This window comes from Pipistrellus hanaki (assembly GCF_964339955.1).
Source record: "Pipistrellus hanaki genome assembly, chromosome: 2".
NCBI classification, from domain to species: Eukaryota; Metazoa; Chordata; class Mammalia; order Chiroptera; family Vespertilionidae; genus Pipistrellus; species Pipistrellus hanaki.
Window position 1 is genome coordinate 126020616 of NC_140504.1, and position 19984 is coordinate 126040599.

The window sequence follows — 19984 nt, forward strand, 5'->3', positions numbered from 1 at the left end:
CTAGACTGTTTGGTAGCAGCGAAAATCGAGGGCACCTTTCTCTCAGAGGTGCTTGCAACGAGTACTGAAGGACCCTGGGGATTACTGAGACTCAGGAACTGCATAGGGCGGGGCTGACAAAAGCCAAGGCTGTAGGCTCCACCCTGAAACCCCACCCCATCAGGGAAGCTGCGAAAATGCTGAGACAATGAAATAGATCACAAACGAAAGAAATGGAGGACAAAAAGCGACTGGATATAGAGTTCAAATCTACGCTTATAAGGTTTTTCAAGAATTTCCTAGAAAAGGTCGATAAGACCTATGAGGATATGAAAAAAGATCAACTAGAATTAATAAGGAATCAACAAGAAATGATAAAGGATCAACAAGAAATAAAGAATACATTGTCTGAAATAAAAAAATATTATACAGAGTCCTAAAAACAGAATGGAAGATTGCAAGAATCAAGTCAAAGATTTGGAACATAAAGAGCCAGAAGACACTCCTCCGCAGAAGCTAGAAGGCAAGAGAATCCAGAAAATTGAAGATAATGTAAGAAACCTCTGGGACAACTTCAAGCGAACCAACATCAGAATTATGGGGGTCCCAGAAGATGAGAGAGAGCAAGATATCGAAAACATACTGAAAGAAATAGTGACAGAAAACTTCCCCCACCTGGTGAAAGAATTAGAATTACAAGTCCAGGAAGCGCACAGAACTCCAAACAAAAGGAATCCAAAGAGGACCACGCCAAGACACATCATAATTAAAATTCCAAGAGCAAAAGACAAAGAGAGAATATTAAAAGCAGCAAGAGCTAAGCAGGTAGTTACCTATAAAGGAGCACCTATACGATTGTCAGCTGATTTCTCAACAGAAACCATGCAGGCCAGAAGGGAATGGCAAGAAATATTCAAGGTGATGAATAGTAAGAACCTACAGCCAAAGATAATCTACCCAGCGAAGCTATCACTCAGAATCGAAGGCCAGATAAAGAGCTTCACTAATAAAAAAAAGCTAAAGGAGTTCATCACCACCAAACCAGAATTATATGAATTGCTGAAGGTGGTTCTTTCGGAAGAGAAAGTAAATAAAGATAAAAATTATGAACAACAAATACGTAACTATCAACAAGTGAATCTAAAAACCAAGGAAATTAAAAAAAAATCTGATGAACAATATTAACTGTTGAATATAATAGAATCAGAGGTATGGAAGGGGAGTGAACTGACGATTCTTTGGGAAAAGGGGAGAGGGGGATGTGGGAAGAGACTGAACATAAACTGTGCACCTATGGATGAGGACAATGGGGGTTGGGGAAAGGGCAGAGGGTGGGGTGGGAACCTGGTGGAGGAGAGCAATAGGGGGGGGGGAGGGGAAGGAACATTTGTAATAATATGAACAATAAAAATTTATTTAAAAGAAAAAAAAAAAGAAAAAAGTTTACTTCAACCAAAAGTGTTGGGTAACTCAAGATCACTGTCTCCAAAAACTACCTCACCTTAAACTGAGTTTTGTCTAAAAATAACCAACATCAAAGGAAAATAACCACCTTGAATATTTTAAATTAAAATATCCATCATTCAAAATAATTTCAATTTAAAATAATGTAGCAACAGAACCCTGAAACACACTGATAGCAGATAGAAGACAATTCGCTCTGGAGACAATGGCCTCTGCTGGCTCCTCAGTGATGCACAGCTTCACAAACTCACAGTTCTCCTGGGCTGTGCTGTTTGGTTTAAGGTAACTAAGTAAACAAGGGTTTGGTGTCCCCTGTAGAATTATACTTTAACAGAAAGAACTATTGGAACTGGTTAAAGTATCCTCTGACCATGAGTAATAAGAGTTGACAATATTAATTGTGAATATATATTCCTGGGCTTTTAGTAACTAGTAGACACAGATTGTATCATAGCTCAAAGAAGCACCCAAGGAGACACTTGATAATGCTGTCAAGAGAGTGAATGTTTGCCCTAACTGGTTTGGCTCAGTGGATAGAGCGTTGGCCTGCGAACTGAGAGGTCGCAGGTTTGATTCCGGTCAAGGGCATGTACCTTGGTTGCGGGTACATCCCCAGTAGAAGGTGTGTAGGAGGCAGCTGATTGATGTTTCTAACTCTCTAACCTTCTCCCTTCCTCTCTGTAAAAAAGCAATAAATATATATTTTTTAAAAAGAGAGAGAGAGAATGAATGTTTGTGTTTTGCATGTGAGGCTTGTAAAAGTCACTAATTGAATAAGCTCAATAAAATTTGGGTGTTTTTTTTTGTTCCAAGTCGTATGTTCTTTTGCTTTTCCCATATTTCCCTGACACCTTTAATTACCTACAGGGTTGATATACTCTCTAGGTAATTAAAGCCTTTTCCAGCAATTTTTATTTTCCTACTTGCCACTGCTTAATGTGATGGTGTCAGCTTGCTAATCCTGCCTGAGCTCACATGGCCTCCGTTTGTTTCCGTCTTCTAGAATGGAGGCGTTGCAGGGACTGGTGGAGAGACTGGAACGGGCAGTCGGCCGGCTGGAGTTGCTGCCTGCGGTGTCACACCGACCCCCTGGGGACTGTGGGGCAATTAACGGTGTCAACGGAGGTAGGACCACAAACTGTTGTCGTTACCCATCTCTACGTGGGTCACTTCATTTTGTCCCCATCACTTAGTGCTCAAGAAGTATTTCTATCTACTTTCTTCAACTTCCCTACTCCTTCCTTTATTTGTGACCATGACATTAACCAGATGTAAGCGATCCTTGAAAATAGAAAGGGAAAAAAAGTTTCAATGCACCCTCCACAAAAACTGCCAATACCTCCGCCTGTTAAGAGCATAATTCATGTGCCAAGTATCATTATTCTTTTGTTTTAGTGTTTATGCTGCTCTTCCACGCTCAGTGGCTAAATATATTATCTAAGTGATTATCAAAAAGAAACTAATGTTCTCAGTTGGAATGTAAACTGGAAGGAATTATTATTCTGTAGATTTTAATTTTAAAAAGAACAAGTCATTAAATTTAAGAACTGCAGTTTTAAAGGAGTGAACCTGATGTGAATCCAAATGTGAATGCCTAGTGACACGATCCCATCATGTTGTTTTACCTGTGCCTGCTACTAACCAAACACACTTTGAAAAATATATGCTAAGGCCCGGCCAGCCTGGCTCAGGGGTTGAGCATTGGCCTATGAACTAGGAGGTCACAGCTCAGTTCCCAGTTGGGGCACATACCTGGATTGCAGGCTCAATCCCCAGTGTGGGGTGTGCAGGAGGCAGCCAATCAATGATTCTCTCTCATCATTGATGTTTCTCTCGCTTTCTCTCCCCCTCTCCCTTCCTCTCTGAAATAAATAAAAGTTATTTTTTAATTACATGCTAATGCCACACTTAAAAAAATAGATCTTAAAAACTATGTGAGCAAATATAAAAAAATTAACTATTTCTTTAACATGATAGCAGGTATGGTAAACTCTCTAAGTTATCTACAGTAATTTTTCCAATTTCTTCTTGCCTAAGCTTACAGATTTAGCAAATAAAAATACAGGACACCTCGTTAAATTTGAGTTTTAGGTAGCTGACTTTTTTGGGGTCGAGGAGTTGTCTGTTCCAGATACTGCATGGTACACACTTAGGCTAAAAATTTATTCATTGTTTATCTGAAATTCAAATTTAACTGGGCTAAGTGTGTTTAACCTAGCAACTCTATCCTTGTCTCACATAAGGTTCCTCCTGATCTGCCCCATTTTGAGTCCTGTTAGGCTTTGGGGGCTGAGAAAAGACCTGTGGAAGGGGGCTTTAAAACAAGGCTTTTACCAGGCAAGATCCACAGTGGTGCTTCTAGAATTTCAGGCGTATTTGGAGCTGTGCCTTGTATTACATGCCCTAGGACAAAAATTACTGTGTGAGCACAAATGCGCAGGCTGGTTCTTCCCGGTGAGCATAATGAAAATTAAAATGCTCTGAGTGCACCGGAAGGGGTGCTATTTAAAGGAAGGCTGCCAGGGGCGTGTAAGTCGTTTCTGCATCAACAGAGTCACATCTACGATTTCATTTTAAGCCTCTTCTTGTTGACTAACCAGTTGCTCTGTGAGATTCAGTTAACCTTATTTGTAAGAATATATTTTTATGTTCTCTTCAGTGTCCCTATTACTTTGGCATCTGGTGAACAAAAGACATTTCTCTAAAATTGCCAGCCACAAATACAAAGCCGGTGAATACATAAAATAAAGTGAAATCCAACTACCCAGAGATTGAATAGTGTTGTTGAGTAAACAGAAAAAAAAAAAAAAGCAACCCTCCATAATTTGAACTTCGCTTATTCAAAGAACTACTAGACTGCACTTTTTATTTTCTTTACTTAAAAAAAAAAATGTTCTGAGGCCTGGCTGGATGGCTCAGTTAGTTGGAGTGTAGTCCTGTTCACCAAAAGGTTGTGGACTCAATTACAGGTCAGGGTACATACCTAGGTTTTGGGTTCAGTCCATGGTCAGAGCATTTACGGAGGGAACCAATATCTCTTATTTTTGGGTGAGGATAAAAAAAATTCTGGGAAAATTAATAGGCTAAGCAAAATTAAAAGATATATAATTTAAATTACTTAAGTATTTAAGCAAATATTTTCTCAGTTATTAAATTCAGGTCCTTTAAAACAATTTAGTCAGCAATTTATTATCCTACTTAAAACGAAGTGATCATTATTAAGTAGGATAGTTAGTAAAATATCTGAATGATATCCATACTTAAGACATTTTCCTTATCCTACACAACATCATTTCCATTTCTTCTTAATTAGTAAGCTTTGGTAGCTTTCTAAATTCTATTTTGAAAAAAATCCTTAGGACAACCTCTCACCTTAAATATAAACATCATCATTACAATGTTGCTATAACTAAAGCTTTAAAAATATTTTTTTATTTAAAAAAAAAATTTTGGAAGGAATCCGGTCCATTACAAATCCATCTATGCACAGACCAAAGAACTGCCTTCTTATGATACTGGTGTTATGATGTGTTTGCTATGGTTTTGGTTTATTTTTTTACCCCTGACAATCAGGTAAGTTTGGCTCAGCAGTGGAAGAAATATTGTTGCATGCCTGCCAAGTGGCAAGCACCGTGATAGGTGCAAGAAAATCTAAGATGAATTATGTACACAGTCCTAATCCTCTAGGATCTCTGGTCTCAATGCACTACTATACGGGGCCACAAACGCTTCGATTGCAGGGTGCTCAAAGGATGCAGGCTGGGGAGAATACAGGTCGTTGGAGGCCGCCTGGGGAGATGTGAGCAGAGCTGAGTGATGAGAGGCCATCAGAAAATATTCCCTTTTATCATTGTACCTCCTCCATCACATTTCTAAAACTTCCTACTACTTTAAATACTCAACAGAGACCTACCTCTATGGCTTCTCCCACACCCAACAAACAGGTTTGCCTGTTTCCAAATGGATCCATGAATCTCTGGGCTTGCACCCCTTTTATGTTCTGGAAGCTAGAAGTTAAACCAGGTACAGAAAGCTGAAGACAGCTGTCCCAGTCATCCTTTGGGCCTGTAGAAATGGGCAACTGAGAAAAGGGGGAAAGGAAGGAAAACTTTATTTTACACGTCTATGAGCTTGGACATTTCTGTCCAATATGAGAAAGGCAATCCTAGATTTTGTTTTGGATTTTAGCAGCCTATAGTGCTAAGGTTCTCCATATTATCTTTCTCAATATTAGGAATATGAAGTCTAGGACTTGGACAAGTTTTTCCTGTGAATTAAGAGGCAGGGAGAGTTCAGAGCACACCAGGCTGAGCTGTTGTCACTACAGCTTTTACAGGGATTCGACACATCAGACTGACTCTGAGGAGCTCAGCAGTCCTCCCTGCCCACCTCTCCTCCCCTGGAGGTGAAGAAGGAACAGAACGCGTGACATCAGCTTTCTTTTCCCACAAGCCCACGGTCCATATTAGCTTCTAGTTGCCCTGGATAACATTGGCAACTTGGCAAAGCTGTTACAGCACCTGGTCTGGTCAGCCTAGAAGGAAGTGCACTGGCTGTGGGTGAATGAGGCTTAGTTCTGGTTTTGAATCTGCCTCTTACGTGGCCTATGGCTTTGGTCAAGCCACATGCTCCGTTTGCATTTCCATTTCCTGATCAGGAAAGCTGTGGTGGTGCCACTTACCTCGTGAGTTTGGGAAAGAGTTAAGTGAAATTTTGTAGGTGATAGTGCTCAATGAGGAGGATGAAAAATGGGAAAGTATTATTTTCTTGAGCTCTTGAGAAGTGTTTAATAAATACTGACTGAAAGAACGAATGGCTTAATGAAGAGAATGAAAATGGCATGAGTGATATTAAACTTCCATCTTCCCCATGGGAAAGCAGTACCTGCTGTCCATTAAACTACCAGGGAATCACTACGTGTTCTTCCTCCAAAGGTGTGGCCCCCTCGGTGGAAGCCTTTGATAAGCTGATGAGCAGCATGGTGGCCGAGTTTTTAAAGAAGAGTAGGATCCTTGCTGGTGACGTGGAGACTCATGTGAGTACTTTCCTCTCCTGTCCTGCATGGAAAGATAACAAGGTCAGCAAGGAAAGGAGACGGTGGGACATTGGTGCACTGCTGGTGGAAGTGTCAAATGTGTGGCCGGTATGGAACAGAGTATAGCGGTTCCTCAAAAATAATTGAAGGTAGAATTATTGTACAATCCAGCAATTCCCCTTCTGGATATATTCCCCAGAGAATTAAAAGCAAGATCTCACAGAGATATTTGCACACCTATGCTAACAGCAGCATTATTCCCAATAGCCAAAAGCAGGGGTCTTCAAACTACGGCCCGCGGGCCACATGCGGCCCGCAGAGGAGTCTGATCCGGCCCGCCAGGTTTTTTGGGCAGTGAGCGCAGCCGAGGTGTTACAGTAGGAATTAGTAGTTCATATAGTCCGGCCCTCCAGCTCTCTGAGGGACCGTGATCTGGCCCCCACTTTAAAAAGTTTGAAGACCCCTGGCCAAAAGACTAGGCAACCCAAGTGTCTGTGGACCATGAATGGATAAGCAAAATGTGGTATACAAGGGAATATTATTCAGCCACTAAAAGGAAGGGAATTCTGGCACCTGCTACAATAAAGATAAACCGTGAGGATGTTAGCTAGGTGGAATTAGCCAGTCACAAAAGACAAATGCTGTGCAATTCTATATTAACGTATCCAGTGTATTGATAGTCAGACTCATGGAGACAGAGGATAGAAAGATGGTTGCCAGGGGTGCGGAGAGGGAGAAATTGGAACTTTTTAAATGGGTATAGAGTTTTAGTTTTGTGATGCAAACTAACTTCAGAAAACATTATGGAAATCTGTTGCACAACAGTGTGAAAATACTTAACACTACTAAAATGTACACTTAGAATGGTTAAGATGGTAAATTTTGTGCTATGTGTATTTTACTACAATTACAAATATAAATATATATATAGCTTGAGGAAAGCAAAGTCATAGAATTTGATGATCTCTGGGTTAGTAGAGCCCTTTAATGGTATCCCAGGATCACTTTCCAGTTTTAGACATTTTTTATACACATTTAAATGTTTAGCATCCTCTCTAAGGCTAGTCAGTATTTGCATGCATTAAGTGAACATCTAATACAATAGCCAAACGAATTAAAAACCTACAAGTTTATCATCAGGTTCTTCTTTTTCATTTGCTTATGTTTGTCTCAGAGGATTGAATTCCAACTCCATCTGCTTATAGCTTTCCCAGCAATGAGACAGTCCTGGCAAAACCATTCTCAGATTAGACTCACGTAAAATCTGATTATTGCTTAAAGTTGTGGTTTGGGGTTAAAAATCACACATAAGAAGGGATTCTCGCTTTGCTCCTTCCCCAATTAGACATTCTGTGCAACACTATCTCCCGGGGATCAGGTGGCTCAGGCTCTACCAGAGGTTCCAGGACTGTAATTGAATAGATACTTAGCTTATCACATTTGCAACAAATTTGTTCAACACATCTGAGAAAAATGAAGATTCTTCTCATGACATTTATTTTTATTAAGTATTCCTGTTGAAATACCCACTGGCTAAAAAGGGGAAGTTCTAACATACATGAGTTCTAGAAAATGTAGTGAAATACGTTTGCTTCAAATATATTACAGAGCTATATAATTACTCTGGTCTGTTCTCAAGCTCATATACAGTAAGAGAGTGGCTGAGCTTCTTATATTCTAAGATGTGATGGTACCTGAAAGTTAACATATAAAATGGACTATTACCCCAATACACTAAAAATGATTGTTGAGTCATTGACAAACATTTACTTGCTTGAACACAATCATAATAATTATTGTTTCATTGTTACTATGAATTAATGCTGACATTGTGTTTTTGAGGTATATCGTATATCATGGCTCTCATTGGTAATATTTCACAAAATTTTGTACAAAGCTTTTATTTTATTTTTTATTATTTAAAGTACTACATGTCTTAGATGCTTTTTACTAGATAATAATGAAGCCTATTAAAAAAAAGTACATTTATTTATTTATTTTTAATATATATTTTTTATTTATTTCAGAGAAGAAGTGAAAGGGAGAAAAGATAGAAACATTAATGATGATTGATTGGCTGTCTCCTACATGCCCCACATTGGGTTCAAGCCCTTAATCTGGCCATGTGCCCTGACTGGGAATCAAACCGTAACCTCCTGTTCATAGGTTGATGTTCAACCACTGAGCTATACCGGCCAAGCTAAATTTTTTATTTTTTAAATGTAGCATTTGAATACTAAGTCTCTTCAAATTGCATAGTAAACAGTTCCTTTAAAATCTTTTTAGAACAAAGTTGAGTTATAAATAAAGCATAGCTTGATTTATTATATAAACTTTTTTCTTCTTTCCACTCATTAGCCTGAAAACAGTATGACTCAAATGAATAAATATTCCCAATAATTAATTCATAATGCTTTTTAAAAAGGAAAGAAGGAAGGGTGGGAGATAGAGGAGGGAGGGAGGAAAGAAAAAGAGAAAAATACTTGTTAACTAAAAGTTTGGACTCTGATTCTACAAGACAAAGAAAAGTACAGGCAGCTATCATCCATCTGCCCATTACTTTAATACATTGAACAAGAAACTTATTTTTTCTCTCTTTTATAGAACCATGTGTCATTGACAGTAAGCTTGCAGCTGCTGCCTTTCACATAAGCCAGAAGTGGGGGGGTTGAACTTTGTTCCAAGAACACACCTGTTGCCTAGAAAAAAAAGAGAAAAAAAAACCCTCACATACCTGATTGTACAGTATGGAAATCTGAGAAGGACACAAATGTGCATCATGTTAAATCCTGCCCCTGTGCTTAAAAGCTATTTCACTGATCCTAATAATGAATAAGGGCAGCCAAGCTATGATTTAACGTCTGTCTTGATGTGTTGGCTGCTGGTTGGGCTTAATTTACTAAACATTCAATAGTCCATTGACAGAACAGACCACAAAACGAGGGAACTAATAGCTACAATTAGGAAGCTCTGCTGAACCAAAGGACATAACAGGTTTAGCAAAGATTAGGTCCTGTAAAGCCTTCTTGTGTGCAACATAAACCAAAGGGCTTATTCGAATTACTTTTCAGCCCAGAACCACTGACAAAGCTTGCACCCCTTTTAAGAAAGAATAAACAATGCATAATTTTATAATAGATGTTTAGAGTATACACAGCCCTTAATGTCACAGCAAAGGATTTTCTAGAAACTGGGCCTGTGTAATACCAAGCCCTAGGTCAGACATCATCTATTCTTAAATGGACAAATATTATATATATATATATATATATATATATATATATATATATATATATATATATATTATTGATTTTTTTTTTTTTTTACAGAGAGGAAGAGAGAGGGATAGAGAGTTAGAAACATTGATGAGAGAGAATCATCGATCAGCTGCCTCCTGCACACCCCCTATTGGGGATTGGCCCGCAACCAAGGTTCATGCCCTTGTCTGGAATCAAACCTGGGACCTTTCAGTCCGCAGGCTGATGCTCTATCCACTGAGCCAAACTGGTTTCGGCAACAAATATGTTTTGTTTTTGTTTTTGTTTTTGTTTTTTTAGCAAACCTATCCTGTTGTTTTTCATGGTATAAGGAACTAATCTTAGGCTATTTCTAACTGATTTGGAAATCATGAAACAGCTGTAAATCGTATAGCTCTTCCTAACTCAAACCCTTTTTGGAAATTTATAGAATTGATGCTTCTGGAAGTCTGGAACATGTGTTTACTATTTTTATTAACATGGATAAGAAATAAACAACGGAGAAGTATAACATACGAAAGCATGGCATGGTTAAATGACACTGCACAACTGAGTTCCCTGACCTTATAAAGGATGAACCTTTGTAGACATTTATTATGGCTGCACTTTCGATGGGTCACCGGCATTATCCTAGATGCTCCTAGTCTTCGTCATTTATTTGAACCCTTTACAAAATGTTTTGTTCAGTTTATACTAGGCTGGCTAGGTAACAAGTTTAAAGAGGGGCAGAATAAGCAGTCTCTTCCTCTGACGAGCACTGGCAGTTCGTACTTGGAATTTAGAGCTGGCTCTGCTTTTTATGGCTGGAGCTAGTCCCCTAACCTGCTCAGTAACAAGGCTGGACACCTCACTGCCAAGGTCCTTTCGGCTCCCACAGCCCCTTTGAGTGACTCCCCCGCTGTCTCAGCATTAAAGCCTGAGGGGACCGTTTGGTCTCCAGTTGAAAAGCTTGTGATACGGCATCAGCAGCAGCATTATAAGAAGCATCTTGAGCTGTGCCGGGGAAGCACCTCTACCATATAAAATGCAAACCAAGCAGAGGAAGCATGTCCAAGAAAGGATACACAGAACACTGAAGACAAAATAGCACCCTGCTTTCCCATGCTCTGGGAGAAAGTCTGACTCCTGCGTTTAAAAAGACCCGAGGTTGCCATGAGTCTGCTCTTCTCAGTCTGACAGGTTGTCACTTCTTCACATGGACCTTATTTCTGGGATAATTAAGAACCTTGCCTCAGAAATCAATAATACATCAATGTACACTTGTTTTACTTGTTTTACTCATTCTTTTTGTATTCTGCCTTTGATTTTAGAAAACATCTATAGGTAATTTATACTCATTTATAACGTGACCATTTGTAATGTTGGTGCTTTATAATATGGGTCTATATAGGCACCCTCCCGCCTCCACCAAATATACAAAAAAAAAAAAAAAAAAAAAAAATCAGAAGCACACATTTTGATTCAGCAAAACAGCCCATTCTACACATTTCTCTCACTGTCCTGCTCGCCTTCAGCCAAGTTGGTCTCCCATCAACTTCTGGTTTCCTGCTAATTGTTTTAATTTGAACATTTGTTATTATTATAACTAGAGGTAAATGGTTTGGCTATCTCAAGCCAAAAGGATCTGCATGTCTTCTACATTCTCCAAAAGGCAGAGTTCTAAAAAATGACATGTATAAAGAATTCTGCTTCTAGATTTCATACAGGCTTTAAGTTGGGAACCTCCTTTCTTACTGTCTGAGCCAGTTACTGTAGGCAAAGTTATTAGAGATGAAATAACTTTAAAAATCACACATTCCAATATGCAGCCCCTTTTACTTTTCCTTCTTTCCTCCCTTCCTCCCTCTGTTCTTCCTTTCCTTCCTTCCCTTTTTCCTTTCCTTCTTCCTTCAGAGAAGGAAACAACAAGCTAGAGGGGTTAGGTGATGTAGGTGAGGTGTTGAATGGAGCACAATGTGCTGAGATTAGAGCCAGGAATCTTGTCTCCAGAGTGTCGGTCATTGCATTGGAAGATGCCTAGCGAGGCAATAGGGAAAATGGTGACCTCCAGGACCGATGAACTCCATCCCTCCTGGGACTTCACTTCTGCCTCATCACATTGACCTTGTCTCAGCCTGAGATGTTGCACCATATTTGCAGAATTCAGAAACTTCACAGATATACCAGCCTCTGTTATCATTTCTTCCCAAGAATGTGTGAAATTTTTATTATCAGCACTGAATACGTAATTCGCTACTAAACATATACTTTGACTCACAGCCCATCTCCTCCTAAGTTATTGACCTTAGTTGGACATCCTTGTGACCACTTTTTTAGTTAAGAATGTTTGTTTTTAGGGCCTAAAATCCCTGTCTGTTTCATGGAGCATTCTAATTTCATAGCATGTTAGAGTGTTGGTCACAGGCTAATGAGAAACTGGACGTGGAATCTAAACATCTCTTGAAGGACCACCAGGCATCACTAACCACCAGGATTGCCCCCATTTACTCTACTAAACACAAAATATGTCACCAAAACATGTTGCTGAAACAATGATTATGGTTCCATTAATTTCTCAGGTTAAGATGATACCCGCCTTTTTTTTCCTTCCTGGACAGTTTATGTGCTTTTGCCAAGCTTTCATCTACCTGAGTGTTTTTCTTTTGGCTTCTAAAAGGAAACCTTCTAAGGAAACCTGTGGTCAATCACCAATCCTGGTTTTCCTTCTTTTTTCTGTGTTCACTGGCATGAGCAAAACAGAAAAGCTCCATTATGCACAATGCACTCTGAGCTTGCCCAGGCTGCAGTGGCTGCAGATAAGCATGCACTTGTGCGTATTCATCATTCACCTAAGAATTGCTCAGAATGCTATATTAGTAACACATGAGAAAAAACAGTCTTGGTCAAATATATGAGAGCTCTGACCCAAGTCACTCTAATTGTAAGAAATATGTTTGCAAATTTGTCGGTGTGCATAAGGCAAGAGCAAGATATGCTTTCTCACCTGTAGTCTATTTTTTCACTTCCTAGTTGTATTTAGATTGTAGTTTAACACTGCAAGCTTTAAAACATAACATTATACATTTCATAACACATTGCAAGCCAACTTTTTACTATATTAAATATAAGATGTTTTGGTATTGTAAAAAAAAAAAACCACACAGGATATTCAATGAATTAATAATAATTTATCACTCGTGTGCATTGGCAATAGAAATCCTTCTCCTTTCAGAAACACTTGGCAAAGTGAATAGTTTAAATAGTAAGGTACTTGGAGTGCTGATACTTTCAATTGCTTTAGTTAAAAGAGATGAATATGCAATAGAGGTAGTATGACATATCTTTGGGGGCCCACCTGGTGAGTGTTGGGTTTTATTTCAAGGTCCCGGAAATATGTTGTTTTCCTCTGGCCCTCTCAGTGTCTAGCACTGTGCCCATAGTACTTTATTAATATATGTTTTCCAAATGAAGAATGAAAACAAATGTTTAAATGCATGAATCAATTCTTTAATGAGTTACTGAATCAGGGATGTAGGGATATGCTATGGCTGACAATTTGAATCAAGTAATGCTCTAGGGCCTAGACTAACAGTTCAAAAAAATCAAGGTCAGGTTTTTACGTCATGAAGTAGCAAATGAAATAGGAAGAAATATAGACTATAGATTTTTGTTCACCACACACAGTCACACACACACACACACACACACACACACACACACACCCTGAATTTATCATACCTCTGACAATTAATCTAGTACCTCCCTTAGTCCCTTCGTTCTCATTCTTGTTTTGTAGTTAAGGAAAGTGAGCCATTGACAGACTAGAGCTCCAAGACATCTTCAGAAAGCTACTAGTATGAGAATTCATACGTGATGTGAAAATCCATCAATATATTGACTTAGTCATTGCCAGTAGACATCCCATGAGCTCTATGGGAGACAGAATATTTTTCTGAACCTTATATATTTATTTTAAACTAAAAGTCACATTAAAAGAGAAATATAATCTTTTTTTGGTGTTTCTGCTGTATTGGGGTTTGGCAGATGCTTTCCCCTTCTATCATTAGCATTCAAAATGCTAGTAATCAGGCAAGAAATAACTTTGGAGTCTGAAAGGGCCAGTTGGGAATTAAATATTTGTCTGGGACTTCACTGCATATTTTCAACAATTAATTCTCCCTAGTTTTACCTGTATTTATATAATTTGAAACATCTGGATAGAAATTGGGGAGAAGGGGGGTGGATTCAGTAGTTTGTCTAAATATATCCAAATACAGACAGTCCCAAACTTTTAAATGGGGATCCCACACTCAAAAAGTCATTCATAAATTAGTTCTTAGAAACCTGGAAGACATTTGCCCATAGACCTAATGTAAGAAATGAGTGGCTATCACTCGTGTGCATACTACCTCTACTCCATACTCATCTGTTTTAACTAAAGCCATTGAAAGTATCAGCACTCCAAAGACCCAGAAAAGTATTACTCCATGCTTAGGACACAGACCACTGCTGTCCACAAAATCTTTGCTAATGGTTCACCACAAAATAAGCACAGAAATTGCGAGTAAGACTGAAAATTCTTATAACAATCTAACAGTAATTTTAAGTCTGTTAAACCTAGTATCTGGTTTTCATTTCATGTTTCTAGTGATGCTCTTTAGTTTATTTTATAAAAGTATTAGTCTGTGACATATGAAAAATTAAAAATAAAAACCTTCACCAAAGGTTTTTTGAGCAGTACTTATGTAATGCAAAATGTTAGAAAAATTCTTCCACTCTGCTTTTAGTAAAATGAAGCAGGAAAACAATAGAATTACTAGTAAGTGAAAAACAGTTGTTTATCATGAATGCTGGTGCCTGAGAGAATGTGAGTTTAATCAGAGAAAGATAAATAAATAGATAATGGTTTCTATGCAGATTATTTAGAATACATTTTTGCCTAATTTATTTTGCATTAGAAGATGCTTTACTCTTTTCTTTATCCTTAAAATATATTTTTATTGTTGATAGTATTACAGATGTCTCCTATTTACCCCCTTTTACTCCCCTCCTCCCAAAATTTTTTTTAATTTATTGTTTAAGGTACTATAAATATTTAGTATACTTTTAGCTGATATCGGGCCTGAGTCTACATTCACTACCAAACATAGGATTTTTAGGTTTACCTTATTAAAAATGAAGTCTGGAATAGTACTCATGGAATCGCTGCCAATGGTCATTTTTGGTGGGAGGACTTACTGAAAGCTTTTACTTCCTAAGCACCCATGTCTTTTGAACTTTTTGCAACAAGTATGTGTTTACTGTTACCACTAGATGAAGGGGAAAGGGTACTTTAAGAAAAAAAAAAATCTTGGAATCAAGTATTGCCTGGAAGGGAGTTCACTGAACAGCAAAAGACAAGTGGGCAAATGCAGGCGCCAGGTGGTCCCATGCCGCATGGCTGTAGGGCATCCTGGTTGTCAGGGTCCTGAGCTCCTGGGAAATCACAGAGACGTGGGGGACCACTGTTTCAGCAACGAGCCTTCATGGGGAGATCTCAGCACGCTTGGATTGATGTGGGATAGATATGATGGTCGAATGAACAAAATCTAGTTCAAATATAATTTTATCATCAGTAGGGATCAAGTTTATTTTCCTGCCTTGTTTTCACTTTTCATATTAGTAAAAGAGGCAATTGTAAAAGTAATATTGATTGAGGGCCTGCTGTGTGCCAGGCACTTTGCCAGCTATTGGCAAGCATTGCTTCTCTCAGTTATTAGAAGAACCCTTAGGTAGGTAACATTCGAGATAAAGAAGCCAAGACCCAGAAAAGTCAGGTAACTTCTTATGGCAGCTAGGAAAGGGTAGAATTGGATTATATCTCAAGTTTCTCTGAAGATATAAAGCCCACAGGTTCTCTGCTACACCACTGCTTTCTGACAATTTAAGTCATTTATTACTAAGAAGTAGTTACTGAGCTTCTGTTGAACAAAAGGCCTTTTTGTGTAAGGCACCCCTGGTCTAGTCCTCAAGAAGGCATTACCTCCTTGGAAACACAGGGCATATGTGTATGTGTATGTGTTAAATCAGAGAATGGCTTCTGCTAAAACCGGTTTGGCTCAGTGGATAGAGCCTCAGCCTACGGACTGAAAGGTCCCAAGTTTGATTCTGGCCAAGGGCATGTACCTTGGTGGCGGGCACATCCCCAGTGGAGTGTGTGCAGGAGGCAGCTGATCGATGTTTCTCTCGCATCGATGTTTCTAACTCTCTATCTCTCTCTCTCTTCCTCTCTGTGAAAAATCAATAAAATATATTAAAAGAAAAAAAAAGAGAGAGAATGGCTTTCATACCCAGTGGAAGGACAATGCTTAGAGCCGCAGGCATTCTAGAATAAGGAGTGTATTTCAGAGTGGTCTTGGAACAGTCAACTATTCTTTCCTTGTGCAGACCCAAGACTCATCAACCAGGAAGTCCTAATTTCCTGCATCAAAAGATTTGGTTTAAACATGTTGATAAATTCTTTAGATACCTTAAGTGTTAGAAAAACAAAGTAGAGATTTGGAAAGGGGCCGATCTGCCAAATGTTTTGTAGCTACACAATGATTGAACTTGAAAATGAAGTTAATTTAGGAGAATAGTTTCCTCCAGATTACAAACTTATAACAGTGTGCATACCTGTCAGAAAAGCCAATGTGCTTAGACAATAGTGGGTTCTTTTATTTTCTATTTCTATGTCTTAAGAAATGCTCACTGTTTTATAACTCTTTCAAATCTTTGATATTTTACAAGATAAATTGCAACAATTAATTATTTGGGTTTTTTTAATTAGAGTGATTGGTTTTATTATTATACATTTTGCAAACTTTTCTGCACATTCAATTTTTGTACCCTGTTTGCTTAACTTAGACCAAACATTCTGAGCATCTTCCCATGTCAGTAAGTTGAGGTCTACATTATTATTTTTAATGACTGCATAGTGTTGTGTTGTACAGTTACACTAAGATTGATTTACATGATCAAAACTGTAGGTGAGATGATGTATGCACTTATGCAGGGCCCAGACTAGGGAGGCCCCAGATATGAACCTGACAGGGAGCACACCTGGGCTCCTGCCTAGCCTCATCCTGGTCCTTTCCCTGCAATGATGACCATCGAGTACTGTTGACAGTCATTTTAAAAATTAGTGACATTTGATATTTTCAAATTTTCCCCTATTAGGAATACAATTGCAGGCATTTTCTTCTGCAAACATTCTTTCCTATCCTACAGTTATTTCCTCGAGGCAAATTCCTAGAATTGGAAGTGTGCTAGGTCAATGGCAAGCTCTCCCTAATATTTATTGTCCCCTTCCCTCTCTCCCCAACACATGCATTGTACTAATTCATATGCTTGCAGTGTCTAAACATGCTTTAGGCTGTGTGGTGATCATTACAAACTAGGAAAATAAGGATTTTAAGGAAATGATTTGAATGCACATTAACATTCACGGCATTGCTTGGTTAAAAATAATTTGCCCTCTGCTGGATAAGCAGGAAAATAAAAGCAAAGCTATTATACATTTCCCTATAAATCATCTTTTTTTTTTTTTTTTTTTTTTTTTTACAAAAGAAAACCATTGATCTATGGTTTGTTATTTTGACTTACCAAAAAATTTGTTTAAATTGCCTATTTGGGGGCTGGATCGGACATGTTTTGGGTAGAGTTGGTTGGGTGTTGAGATCACTGGACCAAAAATGCAGCTGAGATACATAATGGGAGATTCCAGGCTTAGCCGTAGCAAGGACACATTGGAGCTGTTCTTAGCGTCAGAACTGTGCACTATGGCTGCTGTAAATACTTATGTGAGTTGCCAAGGCAACAGTCCTATTAATGAAGAATAAACCTCTTTTATTATTAGTTCCTGAATGATTTTTTTTTTTACAAAATGTGCCTCATAGTCTAACATTGACATTCTCAACCTACCTTCTCATCTTTCCTTTCCAGACTGCAAAACTATTTAGCTCTGTTCAATAAGCATGCCTCCTTTCTCTGCCAATGAGTGTGGTATCATTGAAAGGAAAAAACCAGTCAACTGTAAAGGCAGTAAATAGACTAATTTATAACAATTACCTAATATAAAATTATTGCCCATTTGATGTATGTTTTGGCTAAGGCAGAGCCTGAAATTGACTGGGACTTTGTTGGTATTTGAGCAGGCCAGAGTCTTTAAATTAGCTTGTCTTTATGATTTAATGGAGCACTGCCAACATATTTTTAAGTAAGTGGAGTGTGACATTATTGCTTCCTTTCCCTAGTGAGACTGTAAATTTAGATGTAAATTGTGCACACACTGGATACTTCGAAAAGCCAGCCAAAGCTGAGTCATAGGCTTCAGCGAAACCTGTTGTTTTGAACAGCAGAGAGCCATGATAAGGGAAACGCTGGTTGGAAATGACTGGGCACTAACCATTGTGATTCCTGGGTTCTAGAGAGAAGAGTTCTTTTCTTCAAAAAAAGAATACATTCCCTTTTTGTGTTAACCCTCACCCGAGGATATTTTTTTCATTGATTTTTTGAGAGAGAGGAAGGGAGGGAGAGGGAAAGGGAGAGAGAGAGAAAGAGGAAGGGGGGAGTAGAAATATCAATGTGAGGGACACATCTATTGGCTGCCGGACTCGGGGCAGGGAAGGAACCTGCAATCAGGTATGTGCTCTTTACCAGGTATCTGTCAATCAAACCCAAGATGCTTCACTGTGCGGGTGGATGCTCTATCTCTGAGCCACACCAGCCAGGGCCATTCCCTTTTTTATTTTTAATTAAATTTCTTGGGGTGACAATGGTCAACATGAACATACAGGTTTCAGGTGTGGGTTTCTTGGTTAAAGATCTGGATATTGCACCATGTGCACACCACCCAAAGTCACATTTTCTCCTGTCACCTTGTATTATACCCAGAAGGGGGATTGCTGGGTCATGTGGTAGCTCTGTTCTCAATCACTAGACTGCTTTCCCTCATGGTGGTACCAGTCTATATTCCCACCAGCAGTGAATAAAGATTCCCTTTTTTCCACAACCTCTCCAACACCTCTTATTGTTGATAGCCATTCCCCTTTTTAATGAGAATGTTTCCTGTGTATTGTCAAGCCAACCAAATGGGAAAACTTAACTTTTCAGTCGTGGTTATCAGCCATCCATTTTTTTCAAGATTGTATGTTTACTGTCCATTCCATACAGCTAATACCTTATCACTTAGCACTCATATTCACTGACCATTCACTGTGTTCACCACTTGTTTTTCCTGATTCATATTTAGTAGCACCTAAGCACACAGAAGCTACTCAGGAAATACTTTTTTAACTAATTAATAAATTTCTATTTCACTCAGTTATATCTTTTAAATAATTTTTCTAATAATAAAATTTAAATGTTTGATATAAAAAATTGACAATAAATTTGATGAAGATAACAAAAATCATTTATAGTCCCAATATTGAGCAATAACTGCCATTAATTTGATGATTTGTTTATTTCATAAGGACAAAATTCTGTTTTCAATAAAGTAGAATCAGTACTATAATATGTGGCAGCCATACATAAGAGACAAGTGACACATGCCAAGCACTGGGTAGGATATTAAGATGCTCACTGAAATGATATAGCCAATTATAGTCCAGGGGGAGGTGACCCTTATCCTGTGTCACTGTGGCTATTTCAACAACAAATAGCAATCAACCTGATTTCTCATTTCTTAACTTTCAGCTTTAGACTACGTTGCTGACAAAACAGATTTTGCCCTCAGAACAAGTTTTAGCACAAGCAGATGTGCCAGTTTCTTTGCTAATGGTAATTCTGGCTTCTTGTGACCTTTTCTATTGGCACACTGGGAAGAAAGAGAGCCCTTTCCCAAACTTATCATGCAAAATTGGCAAAAAGTCCATGGGAACTAAAGAAGTCATGGCGAAAAAAGCATTACGTACTTGTGTGTTTTATTCTTGGGTTGTAATGGCATAGAGAGGCAGTTTAGGTGTTGTTTTAGCTCCCTCTACCCCAATAATCTTCATTAGTGACCAAGCTTCCACAGATAAATAGGACAAAAATAACCATGATAAGCGCGCGTGCGCGCGCGCGCACACACACACACACACACACACACACACACCTCATTTAGTGAGTATAAAAGCATTTTTAGAGAACATTGCCGTTGTTGTTGTTGTTGTTATTAATCCTCACACGAGGATATTTTCCATTGACTTTTAGGAAAAGTGGAAAAGGGAGGGAAAGACAGAGAGAAATATTGATGTGAGAGAAACAC

At 38.6% G+C, this 19984-nt stretch overlaps 1 protein-coding gene across 2 annotated transcripts in view; it reads left to right on the top strand.

Moving 5' to 3' along the window:
• Positions 1-19984, top strand: part of CAP2 (cyclase associated actin cytoskeleton regulatory protein 2) — a 140739-nt gene that overhangs the window by 21772 nt on the left and 98983 nt on the right. Inside the window, exons 2-3 of one of the 2 annotated variants that reach the window (XM_084872738.1) lie at positions 2447-2568; positions 6378-6478. In XM_084872738.1, coding sequence (XP_084728864.1) covers positions 2448-2568; positions 6378-6478 — 222 coding nt within the window. In that variant the 5' untranslated portion in view covers position 2447. The remainder of the gene's footprint in view (positions 1-2446; positions 2569-6377; positions 6479-19984) is intronic. The other variant, XM_084872739.1, reaches the window with a different exon arrangement.